At 26.1% G+C, this 17,266-nt stretch overlaps 1 protein-coding gene across 1 annotated transcript; it reads right to left on the bottom strand.

Moving 5' to 3' along the window:
* Positions 1 to 3,561: 3,561 nt before the first annotated feature.
* LOC129988850 (E3 ubiquitin-protein ligase RNF103-like) lies at positions 3,562 to 17,059 on the bottom strand. The gene is made up of 3 exons (XM_056097130.1): positions 16,374 to 17,059; positions 10,642 to 10,894; positions 3,562 to 7,831 (listed from the first exon to the last, which is right to left on the bottom strand). The coding sequence occupies exons 1-3, from the start codon at positions 16,606 to 16,608 to the stop codon at positions 6,217 to 6,219; spliced, it is 2,103 nt and encodes a 700-aa protein (XP_055953105.1). The 5' UTR covers positions 16,609 to 17,059; the 3' UTR covers positions 3,562 to 6,216.
* Between the last annotated feature and the right edge of the window lie 207 nt (positions 17,060 to 17,266).

Raw genomic sequence — 17,266 nt, 5'->3', positions numbered from 1 at the left:
CAATGGAACTAAAATCGTTTTCATTGTATTATCAAATATTTAATTGCTTGATTTTTATTCTATGTTGAAAACTGAGGGGAAAAGATTCTATTTTATCAACAACTCAGTTTGCTTGCATAAAATGAAGTTACACAGCTGCAAATGTTAGAAGTTAAGATTATCTAGACAGGTACATTTTTAACATCTCAATGGCATGATGGGACTCATTTTGGATGGTTCATGTACATGTGGAACAAAATTATGTACAGTTTTTAAAGAACACAGTCTTCATATATTTTAGAAATTTAATGCTTAAAACTTTTTTTTCTTTTCTTTTTTACAGTCAATGGAAAAAAATAAACCCTTTTGCGATCTCGTTAGAATAGCAGTTCCATTATACTTTCCACATGTTTATATTTTTAACCAACTTATTTATTTTAGTATTTAGAATTTTCGAAGATAAGTACTCAACAGTGTGAGAAAACGTTTAAAAAAAATCACAGAACTGCCAATGACAACATTTATTTCATGAAAAATCAGCTTCAAATACAGAACAAAATATTCTCTGAAAGACTGTTCACACTATCATGTACTGTAATTCAAATAGAAAATTGAACAGCATCATTAAAAAATGTAAAACAATTATTTCAACATCTTTGTCTCATTTATAAAGGAATGGCATCACAATGCACACACAGAGCTAGTACCAATGAGTTAAAAAAGATTTACATTTCAGATCATATTATTAAACAAATTAGAAAAGTTATATGATTCAGAGGAAGAAGCTACAATACATAGCCATATCACATTAATAGAAAATTAAGATACATTTAATATATTGAGGAAAAGTCAGTATCACCATTTGTGTAATAAATGTATTCTCAAAGTTTCTTAACTGTAAAAGAATATCCATTATACTAAAGAAACAAATTTTTTACATGTAAATCAGAAATGTGCAAGACAACATTTGTTCTTCAAATAAAACATACACAAGTTATGTAACTAGTATATGAATTCCGAATTTCAAACATTACATACTAATAATATATTTTTAAATAGAACTGAAAATTGAAAAGAATCAAATTTTGATGCTTGAATTAGTGAAATTTCAAGTAAATCGATGCTCAATTAAATACAAAAAGTAAGAAATAATTTATAATTATATTTTTAGAATTATCAAATATTTTGAAATATTAATATAAAGTATCAACAATTTCACATATAATCATTAAAAAATTAGAAATTTCAATAATTTAGGAAAAATTCAAAAATATTTGTTAAACATGTATAAAAGCTATTATTTTAAATGCTAATTTGGCACTATTAAGCAATGTACAAATAAAATACTAAGCACAATAATATGCAATTCTTAAATAGTAATCCAAATAATTTCTTAGTTCAAATGTATAAGTGAAACAAATTTTTCTTATGTAATATAAAACACGCATAATTTCCTTTGAATACACATTTAACGACATAATTATTTCAATTAATAAAACATATTTAACAATCAACTCCTTAATCTCAAAATTTGACTCTACATATATAATATTGTATTACTTTTCATTCACAATAAACTTATATAAAAATTAAAAGAAAAAAAACATTTGGAGAAATTTAAACAATTGTCAATATTCATCTGTTGCTTATAGCATTATTGAAAAGTTGTTTTTTAATGTATAAAAAGCAAATGATTAAAAAACATAAACTCTGATAAGAATGAAATTAATATCAGCTTTTCAACTGAAATAAAAAATTATAAGAAAAAAAGGAAAAAAAATACTGGCATGTGGAATAAATGTTCATGAGTTTGAACAAAGATTAAAAATAAAATAAACTAAGTCTTGATCACTCATCATTAACCAATCAAATTTGTCATAATTCAAAAGTACTGCTTAAAAAAAGAATTATGACAAAAAAAATTAAATGATTTTTGAAGTACAACATAAACTAAGCATAATCATTAATCTAATTTTTAATGTTACTTCAGCAGTTACTTTTTATGCACATAATTTTTATTAATTTAACTGCAAATTGATTTTAATAGCAAATAAAAATCATTAGAATAAAAAAATGGCTATTTTTATTACTTTGTAATAAAAAAAAATAGTTTAAGCTCTAGCAATTCCATACAATTATTCACCTTTAACCAATTTTTACAAGGATTCAATACAATTGTTCGATTAATAATATCAACAAGAAGTTAAAAAAAAGTTTAAATAGTATTTTCCTATTAATTATTAAATAATATATTCTATTTTTTCTGGAGTTTAACAAATAAAAGCATTTTAAAATAACAAATGCATAATGAACAGTAAAGATGGACCAAAAAAGAAACTAAGGTATTAAGCAAAAACATAAAAATTTGTAATCAGCATATAACAATACAAATTTGTAATAAACATTTGTACAATACAAATACACATTCTTATAAATAGCAAATCGGTTAACAATATAACACTACTGCTTCAAATGCTTTTCATATTTAACTGAATTACTGAAACATCAATACTTAATTCCAAGGAGAATAAAAAAATTGCTTTTAATACTTCCCAAAACTTTTTAATAATTTCGAAAAATATCTTGATAACTATTTTAATCATATCAAAAGCCTTTCTTTACTAAAAATCAGCTTTTAACATAAAAAAGCCAGCAAACAAACTGGCATATCAAACTTTTGATTACCAATCAATTTTGCAAATTTTTAATGTCAACTCACATTGTAATAAAAAAAAGTTGATAAAACCAAATAACAAAAAAAAAGGAGAGATAAATATTACCAATCTTTTTTTAATTCTTTATTTCCTTTTGTTTTTTAAATATGAAATAAATTATAATGAACTGCAAACTTCATACTCATAATATAATTAAAAAAAAAGAGAGTTACAAAAAATGGAAAATATTTAGAAAATTTTTGAGAAGTCGATTATTTTTACAATGCACATTGCAAAATTCAAAATATTACAGAAAAAAATTCATTACCTGTTTCTTTTCAAGGCAAATTAATAACTTCAGTGAACAATTTTTTTTCTCTTCAAAAGGTAATAATGCGAAACATAATTTATACTTTAATTTTTTTTCTTCAATTTTGCAGAGATGTGCAATTTTTAAAAAAAATTTAAATGGAACTTAAATATTGACATAATATACAAATCTTGATATAATAATAATTATGTTTCAAATTTATAAAGCTAAATGTAACTAATAAAACTCAGTTCTTGTGAAATATAGCACAAAAAATTAGAGATACATAAAAACAAAAATTTGCAAATTATTGAAAATTGCATACTTGACCAGACAGATATATAACATCTATATATAGAATATATAATAAAGAACAGAAACAAAATAACAACTCAAAGATAGACATAAAAATAACAAACATCAAACATATTATTAAAAAAACAACAAAAGAAATCATTTATTTGGCAATCTACTAACAAATAAGTTCTCCTACTTTAAATGATCATAAAATTCAAGACACACAAAATTCAAATATACATATATAAATTGAAAACAAATCACAATTTTATAAATTGGAAACAAATCACAGTTTTATGGAAATAAAATTTATTTGATGAAAATATAATCCTATCTAATTATCAATTTTTTTTTAAAATATCTTAAGTAATTCCATATTACAATCAATTTTGTAATGGAATAATGTTATTAATTTTAACATAGTATTACAAAAGAGTGAAATTATTTTTGAAGACAGTCATTCAAAATATCTTGAACTAAAATTTATTTTCCAAAAGCATAGAGAATATTCATAAGTTGAACACAGAAACTATTTTAAAGTGATCTGCTTTAAGAAAATAATACCATATTTACTTTTTAAAAAAATTGAAAAACATGCATTTAAATGTTTATAAAACTATCAAATTGGAAAAACCAAGAGAAATTTTAATACATTGCAATTAAGAACAAGAGGAAAATATTGCAAAAATTAATAGTTCTCTATTATAAAATCTTATATATTCTTTAGAAAGACAAGATAAGAAATACATGGCGAAAAAAATATTATTAAACAGTACAATTAGGAAGGAAACAAATAAAGATAATTATAAAATAAAAATTCAACTTTATGATAATATAAAATCATACATAAAGACAGGAGATAAAATCAGGTAATTTCTTATTCACCCCCTCCCCCGAAACCAATAGGAACAATACAATTCTTTATTATTAATAAAAACAATTCTTTTGCAATAAATGCATCATAAATAATTAAACACATTTTTATAATTGGAATGAGAAAGTACCCTAATATTTATCTTTAAACATTCTTTTAATTAGTTTATTTGAGAATTGAAATAAAGTTATCATAAAAGCTACCTTGGAAATTTTTTGGACTCAAATTTTTAAAAATGAATCAATCAACGAATTTTGGCTATCACTTGTTCCCATACACAAATTGTAGCAATATAGAAATTCTAATTCTCAAAGTCCTGAACACAAATTAAAAAACTGTTACGACAAAATAGATTGCACACCATAGCATGTATTTCCTTTACAAGGTAACAAGAAGACATATTCTGTTTAGGGAATGTGTTGTCATACTGATTCAGCAAAGAATCTGAACTAAACTTGAGATGGCTATTGATTTCATATAATTTTTAATCATATTATAGTATTTTTAATAGATTTCACTTTATAAGTTTAAAATATGGAAACTGATTGTAAATATGATGCATCAGCAGATCAGTTTCATTATGAATTATTTACTTTATATAATGAAAATTTTGTGTACTCAGATCTACTACTTTGCCAACATAATATTTTAAAAAGCATATTTAAACAAATTGAACATCTAAAAATCCATTATATAAAATATCCAAATTGATTGAAGCCACTTACATCAGTGAATCTAAAGAAATGGTACAAATGTAATAACATGAAAATCACAAACTGCAAACACCATATAATTTCATTACTAGCCAGAGGTTAAAGTCTGAACAACAAACATCTATATGCCACACATATTGAAAATACTACACATGCAGTATATATCTCTGTTCTTTGCAATGCTTAAAATTATGTCATATAATTGAGTACAACATAATGGAGAAAAAAAAAAATGTTAAATATGCTATGAAATAACCAGTATAAATTTAAAACTATGCAGTTTTCGCAATCACAAAAATTGAATTGTTGTGTATACATCATAAAATAAAGAATTAAGACTTAAGAGAATAAATTATTGATGAGCTGGCAAAAAAAAAAAAAAGAAAAGAAAAAAAAACATAATTTGCACAAATTAATTAGAGAAAACAAACATTGGTTTGGAACAGCTTCCTGAAGACTAGCTGAAAAGAAATAATACGGAAAATATTCATAAAGATTTGAACAATTGTGTCAACCAACTATATACACCAAAACATACACTGACATACGAGTATAACAGTCACGATACCCACATACAGATCAGGCATAGCTTCGAAGATTTAAGATAGTTCAGATCAATAAATGATAAAACTCGCAAATCTACAAGCAGAATATAAACATTATTAAAAAAAGAATAAAGATATTTAAAAATACTTTGAAATTATTTGATTGAACTTAATTAAATATTTTAGCTTGAAAAACGTTATTTAAAGAGAAAAAGGGGACATTTTTACAACAATTTTTGCTAAATTTGATTTAAACTGTTGAATATTGACATAAAATTTGATCAACTTTAAAATGTGTATACTTAACAATCTCATTATAATCACAACTTGAAACAGTTAAAATTACATGTAAAACAATCAAGAATTGTTCCTCAAAACATTCTTTTAAATCAGGCTTTATTCTTTAAATCACTATGGTGAATTTGAAATTGGACATAGTAACGAAATTTAAAGAGGTAGAAATCCATCAATCTATTCTACATTTACCAATAGCTTCTACTACAAATAATTTTTAGACAAAATTTGGCTCTTTTATAAAAAAACTTCTACAGTTTTCAGAAAGTTTTAATGTCTCTGCTCATTTTTATACCAAGTGAATATTTTGTACTTTCTAAATAAGGTAAATAAATCTAGTGAATTAAACAGAAATTAGAAATTCTACTATTCAGAGTAAAACGAAGTTCCAGACACACTTGGCAAGATTCTTTTAAAAGTTTCACACCTAACAGTAATCACATGTACAAATACAGGACATAAAACTAAATTTTGCAGACATCAAAATTTTGGCTTAATGGTGCATGTATTTTAAAAAAAAGATTCCGGCTGCTCTAATTAGAAACTAAAATTACTGAGTGTGCAAGTGTAAAGAAGCATTTTTACATTTATAAGAAGGCCAACGACAAATTGGACAGCAATGATTGTCTCGCGATATCCAGGACATAATACAGTGCATGTGAAAATTATGACCGCATGGAAGACCACACAATAGTTCAGAATAACGATAACTTTCCAGGCAAATAGAACATTCTCTAAATTCCAACATCCCTTGTGGTGCTCTTTGTTCTTCGGGTTTTTCAGAATTGGGCTTACTTGATATATCTGAACCACAAGCTGCACAAGATGAGGACGAAGAGGTGATATTCGAACAAGGTGCACTATCCACAATACTCTGGTCATGAGTTTTGTCACACTGCTCTTGACTAGCCATGGAATTTTCATTAGATGGAGAAATATTAGATTGGGGTGACATGGTATATACTGTTGATTCTACATCATGAACTGTAGATTCATGCACTGGCTTGAATGTAATTAAATTTGTATTTTCATCATCACTAGAATACAAAACCTCAACTTTCCCGTCATCGTCATCAGCTTCACACCAACCACGGTATCTCCAGACAGGTAGGTCTTTAAGATAGTCCATGTTTATCACAGGTTGTAACCATAAATTTGGAACAGCAAGCCTTTCTATAAGGAGTTCCATTCCAATTTCTAGGTCATGGTCCAGAGGGGCAATCGACCTGGTTAAAGGAACCCTTGATCTAAAGAAATAAGGTGATATGACAGTTTCACCAGGGACAGACCACCAATGGGCAAATATGGAGGTATCATCGTCAACTTGTAACCATTTGAACTTGCGCAGAAAAAACCCGGAAATACTGGCAAACACAACAAAGGTCCCTAACAGAAATGTAGATGAGTAAAAGCTCTTATAATCAGCTCTTAAAACAGAAGCTATATTGGACCCACTAACACATCGTACACACTGAAGAAAAGCATCAGTACAAGTCTGCATAAATGGAAACTGATAAAGGCCTAAAACCATTAACCAAAGAAGGAACAATACACAATTATACTTAACAACACAAATAACATATAACAAGAAATGTTTCCATATATGACTATACATGAAAAACAATTCAAAGCCAGCAATTGCATTGACCAATACTAATGACCACAAGAAAATGTCATTCATTTCAGGTACAAAAGTTCGTAGGAAAAACTCCATGGATTTGAAGTTGTAACACTCACCTCGATTTTTACCATACACAAAGTTTTTTTCTGGAGTTACAACTAAATACACAGGCTGTTCCAAGGAATTGATGAATTTTTTATAAGACTTCACTGTGGATGTGTCTACAGTTGCAAATTTTACCCTACCATTGAATTTGATAGCAAGAGCTGACAGGAACATTGGACACGACTTCAAAATGGAAAATAAAATCACCCGCAGTTCAGTCTTTTTTGAAGAAGGTGTGTAAGTCATCCATTGCTCCAATTCAGAATCAGAGGTGATTTCCTTAACCCGAGAGGCAAGATGCTTTCTTACCCACTGAAGTACTGAAAGAGATGAGGATGGTAGCAAATAATTATGCATAATGACATCTTCTTTTGCTTTATTTCCTCGAGGAAGAGCTAGTATAAGGCGAGCAGTTGTCCATCCTTTCCGATCACATAATCTATAAAAGAAAAGCATATGAAATATTTTAACAAATTTGAAAATAATAACAAAATGTGAATACCATTCAAATAAGACTAAAAGTTTTTTTAAAGCATGATGCTACATTGAAATCATACTTAAAAAATTAGGGCTTATAAATTAACATAATTTTTAATAATTTTCTCAGTGTGTGTGAGTGCATGCGTGCATATGTGTGTATATGAATTGGTATCTTGGTTAAAATAGGAAAGCTGACAAGGTATTCATTAAATAATATATTTTATTCAGTAAATATTTCATGGTGATAAAAAGATTTCAATTTTTAGATATTATTAAGGGTACTTTAATTGAACCTGACCAGGCAGTGTCTTATTTAAATAGAATAGCAGAAAGCAAGAAAAAGATGATATAAGAAAGCATTCAGAATCTCAGCAGCTTTAGAGGATAATTCAGCTAAGATAGCATTTAGGTTTCAGCATATGTAGACTTAGTATGGGAAAATAAGAGCTCATATAACTCAGAAGAAGTTAATGTTAAAACAGTGAAGTCTAAGTTCAAAACAGAAAAAAATTTTAGGACACGGATAAATTATTATTATATACATATATTAAGAATAATAGATAGTAATATAAAATTATCATAGCACAATGCTGTCATTAAAAGAGAAGAGTTACCAGTGGAAAAATGATGTAGTTGGTCGATACAAATAAGACTGAATGAAACTTAAATTTTTTAACTAAATGGAGTTGAGAAAAAAAAATTCTTTTTGTGATAGTTTGAAATGAAACCAGCCTTTTCTGTTCAAAGGGAGTTTAAATGTTGTCATGGATGTTTGCCACACTATTTCATTGAGTCAAGCATTGACTGTATCTAGTGTTTCATAAAAAATTGTTGATAACTTTTAGTGAAAACATCCTGATATTTTTCAAGCTGCAAAAAGAGTGCACATGAAAATTTGTTAATCTACTTAATCTCATTACAAGTTTAATAAAGGACTTTAGAAAAAAGAAACATGTATCTAATAGTTTTAATGCATTATATTTTATAACAAGAGCAAGACATTATGATCAACCTGCAACGCATATACCCTAGACAGCCAACTGATTGATAAGAGTTAAGAAGAATGAATGTATATATATTTTTCTATGATATAAAATAAATATCAATTTTGCAGTCTAAAAAATAAGAATAATTATATTCTTAATTCTGTTTCAAAGATTTCTTTGACAAGCTAATCTTTTAAATATGCAATTAAATTTTAGCTTGTGAAAGCTGCATAAATATTTTCCATATACAAAAGTAAAATAATTTGTGATTTGGAAAAATATATATATTTCTAAATCATGTAGATACAGAACATTGTTGCTAAAATATGCAAAAAAGTTCCAATATATATATATATATATATATATATATATATATATATATATATATATATATATATAAAATAGATAAATTAAAAAATCATTACTTAAAAAATTTCTTTTGGAGGAGAGCCATATCTAGAAGTTTTAATTTTAAAAAACGACTTAAAGAAATGTAAAATAATCGTTATTGGCAAATTAAATTGTACTGAGGTTTAAATGAAATGAAGAAAAATTAAGAATTTAAATTTATAAAACAATTTGATTTGTATTAAAATAAGTATAAATTAAAAGTACAAATATCATATCCATATACTTTAATAATTTTGCATGACTACAATATGGAATTTTTACAAAATATTTGGTGTAATCTCACTTATTTAACATTCCGTTGTTATGGCTTATCCTCCAGCAGTCTGATGAAGTCAGATAAAGTCCATTAGACGTTGATCCAGAGAAATATACATACTTATGATTTTGTGTGACATTTAGTGTTTTATCTCAATTGTCCATAAGAGAAATAGTAACTCCAATATAGACAGTAACATGACCAAGTATAAAACTTTACATGTTTTTCAGTCTAGCAATTTTATAACAGATTCAAAGCATGCAATATAACCAAATAAAAAATATTTCTATCAAAATATTGCTAAATAGAACTGCCTTTCAATGTATACAAGAAAGAAGTTCATATTATGAATTGATGTATTTTTCCTTTTCAAGTTATATTTTCACACCAGAAAAATACAATCAATTAAAATAAAATGCTGTCTACAATTTTAAAATCTGTTCATTTTAAAACAAAAAATGAAACAAGTATAATATTATTCTAATGTAATTTTTCAATGAAAAAGAAAGTCGTTTATTATTAATATTTTTAAAAAATAAAAAATAACTTACATTACATCCAGATAAATTTTAAGATATCTTCTGAGAAGAAAAACCTTTCCCAACAAAGAAATAGGAAAATATTTGTTCACAAGCTTTATATTTCTAGTCAAAAATCATTACTACTATTAATCATAAATACTATCAAATCATTAGATGATAAAATTCCCTTTTAACCACACATGATCAATTTTGTTATTTTCCTTTCTTTGCAAGATATCTAATTATCTAATATTAATGATATATTAGGGCAAGAACATAACTTTCTAATGTTTCAGTAATAGTCCATCTATATCAACTTCATATTCTTTCAGTACATCCACAATATTTATATATCGGAATTTATACATAAATAGCACTAGGCACAATCAAAAGATCACAAGACCAACTATAAGTTACCATGACATATTAGCTTAATGATAAATTCAGTATTTCAATTTATATACTTTTAAACTGTGATTAGTATATCTCAATGTAAACTGCACTTAGTGAAACATTAAAACTATAAAATCTTAAGACCATTACTAAAATAATGCATAAAATCATTTGCAAAATTAATTTCAAAAAATTCACAAACCTTCTGTCTAAAGAGCATTTGAATACTCCAGTTCTAACACCAAAATCTTTAACTTTTAATCTGACTTCTTTCCAGATTTTTTCTGGCAGTAATGGTGGATCCATGTCATCCATAACAACTTGTACCAACCAAGCACTATCTTTTGTATCTTCTACTTCTTCATAAAAGTGAGATCCACAAGTGAACTTGGTGGATTCGCCAGAAGTTTTTGAAGGAGTCTCAACATCCATCACTTCCTCACTTGTAGGAGAACCTACAATTAACGAAATAAGATAAATTCATGCCAGACTGACAATGCTCCAAAGTATATTAATTGTTGTTTGCTACTAAGCGGTTTTAATTTCAATTCCAAAAGAAAGAATTTTGATGATAAAAATAATACAATACATTGATACAAAGTATTCCAAAATTCTGGACAGAGACAGCGATAAATCACACCTAAATAAACAAAAATTGCCATTAAATACATTGATGAAATAGCATGAATTGTTATAGTACCCTTTTCCATGTTCAAACACTCAAATCTGAACATTTTCCAACAGAATCATGACCACTGAATCTGGTGATAATCGTTATTTATTTGCAAAGATGTCAAATATGAAATACCAAGTGTTACTGATTGTATATATATATATATATATATATATATATATATATATATATATATATATATGTAATAACCAAACGTTACTGATATATATAATCAATAACAATTAACCCTTCTTATAAGTTAAAAGTTCTTAGAGTAAATTACCAGTACCACTTGATGCCCTGATGCAATATTGCGACAATATCAGCATAAGTAAAGTGGTCTCTGAAGCTGTAACATTTCAATTTTAAAAAATTCTATCAAGTGCTTTTGTCAAGGCTCAACCTTTGGATATACGATTTATCTGATCCTGTAAGTAGTTTGCAATAATGGAAGGAGGAGTCGATATATTCAAAAGCAATGACATCATCAAACCTCAGTCCCTGCTTCATTTCCAGTTTAATACACCACAATACTCTGAATGGTTAACTATACTTGGTACAAGTCTGAGTAATTGCAAACTCAACCACCTCTGTTTGAAATACCTTTGTAATTTTGTTTTTTGCAGGTTGACCAGTGTAATTGTGTACTTGATTTAAGTTCTGGAAATGCTCTTGGTACCACAATTTTCTATACTTCAACCATTTTTTTGTCCAGTATCATATTTGTTAGAAGCATTTTTTTTGCAGGCTTTTTTTTTTATATTGCTACATCAGTGATTTATATTTTATATCCATCTGATTATAAAAATTTTTGAATTAGAATCACATTTTTTTTCTTATTTAATTTGCCTAAAGTAATTAAATAAATTAGAAAATTTTATTATGTTAGAACATTTGGTTGTAACAGTAATTTATCAAAGAACTTCTAACTTATAAGAAGGGAAGCTGCTACTGTTTAACAAATTAAACTCTTATCTAATCTTAAAACTTTGATCTCTTTTTTTATATTGTGTTGGCAAATCTTTTACATGGCCAAGTATGGAATATTTTAGAACAGTTGCTGTTACTTTGATAAAATTCAAAATATCGCATTCTAGTCACTATTTCCAGAACTTTCCATTTCTCACCAAAAGTTGCCAATTTGACAACTTTCCTTAAAATGTTGCAGGATTTTTAGACTTATATCTCGGTAACGGGATGACAAGGACAAATAATTTATGCATCAGAAAACATGTTTCACTATGCTCTTACGATTGCTACTTATTTAGATTTTTTTCATTATTACATTAAGGTATGGTTTCCAGGTTAGTAATGAAGTGACTTTTACAAATGGTGTTAACATGAATGCCGACTGGATCTCAGATAAAAAAAATCCCTGCCTTGGTCGATTTTCGATTAAGAATGAAGATATGACATTGTTCTAGAACATTCAATGCCCCATCATGAGAGTTATAAAAAAACTGAAAGACAGAACTGGAGTTATAGTCAGTTGCGTGGAATTAAATAAACTGAGCTCAAGCGAATTATCTCTGTGTGTTGTTATATAGTTGTTTATTACTGATTTGCTGCTTTTTACTGCAATTGCTGTTTTCTGAATGCTTCTTCTGCATTTTTCTACGGTGAATTTCTGCTTTCATGCAGAATTAAGTGCCTTTAACAGTTACTGAGCCAAACTATCTAACAGATTTCAGAAATTTTCTGTAAACAACAATAACTTATTTTATGACATGTTTCCTCCAAACTTTAAATTCCTATATTAAAGTTAAAAAAATTTCATCTCACTCATATAACAGTAACAATAGAGTAACAATGATAAAAAAAGATAAATTGTTAAAGTATTAAAATCATATTTATTTATTTATTGTTACTTTATTATATGAGTGAAAATTTTTTTGCTTTAACATAACATTTATTTGGAAAATTTAATATTTGCATAAATTTTATGGCCAATAAAAAATTATTCTAATGGTAAAAATTATAATTTTATCTATGCATAAAGATTTCTGTAGAAATAAATCTTGATAAAAATATCCATCAAAGCAATAATCTACTAATAATCCTGAAAACTATTTACATTTTTTCAAATATCCAATAACAGAATAGGAAAAATCAGATGCTAACATAGTGTATATTAAACGTTCAAATTTAAATCACCACTTAGATAACATATTTGGATTAATATCAATATTCATATATGAATTAGGAAAGAAATTTCTCGGTAATATTAATATTGATCATATTATATTAATGATTTGTAACTATACAAAGGTAATTGTGCACAGATTGTAAATTAGCATTAAGATCAGATAGTATGGATAACATCTAAACAAGAAATCTAACTCTTTAAAAACTTCCATATTAAATTACCATAAGGACTTCTGATCTACAACAGCACACTGTTACTTATGAAAGATTGCTAGATATGGGATGAATAAGAAATGGGATATATAAAAGAGGCATATAATAAAAATTTAAATAAAAAAACTTTCAAGTAATGATAAGGAAACTTGAAAAATGCCAATCATACACAAGAAGCGAGACATCAACATTTACAGTTTCTTTCCTAATTATTAGGAATTCTTTCATAATAGTACTAGCTGTTTTTGGTTACCAACTGGTTTGCCAGGACTAATGTTGGCAAAAATTCACAATTAAATCTTTTATACATACTATGGTTTTAATTACTCCCTCAACAATACAATTCCAAACATCAAATTTTGACAGATATGTATGTCATTAATATATTATTTTAATTTATATATAATTATAATAATTATATTTTAATACATAATAATTATTTATTAAAATAATATATTAATTTAAAAGCCTTACACAGTTAAACTATATACTTTCTAATTTATTGCTATTTCACCTTAAATTTTAAATGGGAAATGAATACATTTCAAGTAATACAATAACACTCTTAATTACTGAAAATATGTCTATAAAAAATTCAAAGAGAGAAAGCATTGAACTTCATTCAGTATTGGAATTTTGTGTCTGCTACAGAATATAATTTAACATCTGCATTATGACTTAGAAAACTATTAAATGAACAATTCTTCAATTTAATCAAAACCTCAGTATATTCCAATAAGAAAGCAAAACTTCAAACTAGAGAGTGATAATATGTTTTCATGACATCCAATTATATTATAAGAGAGACAAATAGTATTTAAAAATTTTTTGTCAATGCTTATTTCTGAAGATTAACCTTAAATATAACTGCTACAAAAGTTTAAAACTTTTGTAAAAAGCATATTTTAAACAAAAGCTGATTAAATGCAGATAAAATAAGCTGAATTGTTAAACTTGGATCATCAAAAATAGATGAAAAATCCAGAATGAAATATAAGTAAAATGTTCATTAGTAATGTTTGAATTTTATTGCAGTAATGAAATTATTGTTGTAAAATACATTTTATAAAGTCATTAAAATAAAACCAAAAATTATGTCAGCTAAATTCTTAGCATACAATTTTTTTATATTTTTACATCATTATAAATCACTTCTGAATAATAATATTGTTGGAAAATATGGCAAAAATGTATTTAATTTTTCAGCAATTGAAATTACAATTTCTTTTTTAAATCATTCTAAAATGTAAATGTGTTAACTCTAGGCCTAATATTTTGTCCAATAGAAAAATCAGGACACACATTTTCCTTTATTATTACTAAATACTGTTACTTTAATTTATTCTATCCTAAATCTAAAAATTGCAAATTTTCAGATATAACTTTCAATACTCTTCCAATTTTTAACTCAGAATTTTTTAAATACCTCCAAGCATTACTGTTATAATTTTGATGAGTTTTTTTTTTTTCCCATTACATTTGAACTATTTCTAAAAGTGTTTTTTTTAGATTGATTTCATAGATTTAGGCTAATTTAATAACGATTGATTTCATAGCTTTAGGCTAATTTAATAACAATATATTAATAAAGAGCTAGCATGTTGGTTGAACAATGGTGATATTTTACATAGTTATTGAAGATATTTCAAATTATTAAAGATTATTTTAATGCAGAAAATAAAATGTACAAGAATATGAATTTTACATGAGAAAGACTACAAAAGTACCAAGTTTATTAATATAGTAAAATAATAAACAATTTTAGATCTTATATAATTACATCTTATAAGAAACAGAATATTAAAAGGGTTTACTGCATTTCTATATATATATATATATATACTTTTATCTTTTAGTCTAATTTTTCTAGAATATTAACAAAAATACAATTATTGAAAACTAGGGATCAGAAAATTAGATAGCACAAAGAAAATTGGTATTTTTCCATTTCGCTGGCGCAAATCTCGATAAGCAGACTATATTTGCAACACATAAAAAAAAATGTTAATTCTATAATATTCCATTTGTATCATTGATTGTATCATTTTCGGAGATTTTATTGCAGGTGCCAGTGAAATGAAATGGTACGAGAAAAGTTAGAAGAATTATTATATATGACAATATTAATGTTGATTGCATTATAAATAGAATTCTTTTCAGCTATGTTACAAATTCTTATTATAATAAAATAAGAATTTGCATAGACTACATCTTGGAGTACAAAACCTCAACAATTAACTTCCCTAACAGGTTAGGATATAATATAAAAAAGCCAATGAAAGCACGCCTTTGCTTTTCTTTCCTGAATTTAGATTAAAAACAAATTTTTAAAAAGTTGCAATTTTATTGAGAAAACTATAAAAATGTCTTACTATAAAATATATATATATATATATATATATATATATTCGGTTCGGTAAATATATATATCAGAAAATCAATTTAAGAAATCCAAGGAATTTTAATACAATCAAACTATTATGTTTCATTCTTTCCGCATGAATTGAACCTGATTCGCTGATAAAAAAGCCCAAATAAATTGCTGTAGAGTTATAAATTAAGATATATAAGTAACGCTTGATTATATACATTGGAAATTACAAGATCAATTATTAGTCATAAAAAGATAAATAAAAATATGAATAACTTATGAAACTATTTATTTTAATCAGAAATTCATTTCATATTATCCAAGCAACTTTTTTAATTGCACAGCATCATAAATTTTTAAGCATTAAAAAAATGTAGAATTTAACAATTTTTAACAAATATGCAAAAATTATATTTCTCATACAAATGGTATAAAATTATATTTCACAGCTCTCATACAAAGGCTTACATATGTAAATATATGAAATCCTTTTACATTTAAATAATGTAAAAATATTTAATTGGATACAAACCTGAAGACTCTACAAGTGCAACAAGTTCTTGCTTCTCTACAACACCAGAATAACTCACGCCTCGATCATCTAACAACTGTTTCAATTTTTTAACGCTAAGCTCAATCGGATTTAATGCAGCAAAAGAACTTATTAACGTCCCTGTGTCATGATACCAAGATGCAGCTTCAAACAATCGAGATAACAAAAACAGACACAATAAATATGTAGCTAAAAGTACGACCTTGAGCCACATTTTAAAAGTTTGAGTTGGATAATTTAACTAAAACATTTGAAAATAATTAACAGAATAGAAGCTAACTCAGAAATCTCAAAACTGGAGAGAAAACTGGATTGTGAATATTTGACAATCGTGATATTTCGATTGTCACTAAATCATTGCTTGTTGCTCGGATTGTTTACATTTGAAATTGGGAACACTGGGTAGTTTTACTTTCATTTTCCAATTCCCTTTCGCTCGCCCATCTACAGGATAATAGCAAATAAAAAAACTGCGTAAATAAAACTTGAAATTACTATTGAAGTAAATAACCTTTAAGCTACGTGTAATAATCAAATTGTTTGTTTAGTTTGCTCATCGCAACTGAGAATATTTACTTTGATGTCAAACAAAAGTAAATATTGCCCGGAGCAATATGTTGCATAATCCGAACAAACTTCTGTATTCCAGGAAGTGTTTTGATAAATAATTTCTAAGGAATCATCTGCCTAAATTGCATGTTTTCCTTAAAATAATATTTTTTTTTCAATAATTAAGATATCTTTTTTTTAATGAAAGCAATCTCTAAAAAAATGAAAATGAAAATAAATAAATAGACAACCTGCAAAAATTCAATCAATGTAAAACTTTCTTCATTTAAAAAAATAATCTCTTTACTATTGTAATTTCGATA

The sequence above is a fragment of the Argiope bruennichi genome, chromosome 10 (genome assembly GCF_947563725.1).
Source record: "Argiope bruennichi chromosome 10, qqArgBrue1.1, whole genome shotgun sequence".
NCBI classification, from domain to species: domain Eukaryota; kingdom Metazoa; phylum Arthropoda; class Arachnida; order Araneae; family Araneidae; genus Argiope; species Argiope bruennichi.
This window is presented reverse-complemented; position numbering and strand designations above follow the sequence as displayed.

Coding starts and splice junctions, on each gene's coding strand:
- LOC129988850 (XM_056097130.1), bottom strand. CDS start 16,608: ATGTGGCTCAAGGTCGTACTTTTAGCTACATATTTATTGTGTCTGTTT. Junction 10,895..16,373: donor TGCACTTGTAGAGTCTTCAG/GTTTGTATCCAA, acceptor CGTTAATTGTAG/GTTCTCCTACAAGTGAGGAA. Junction 7,832..10,641: donor AAATGCTCTTTAGACAGAAG/GTTTGTGAATTT, acceptor TTTCTTTTATAG/ATTATGTGATCGGAAAGGAT.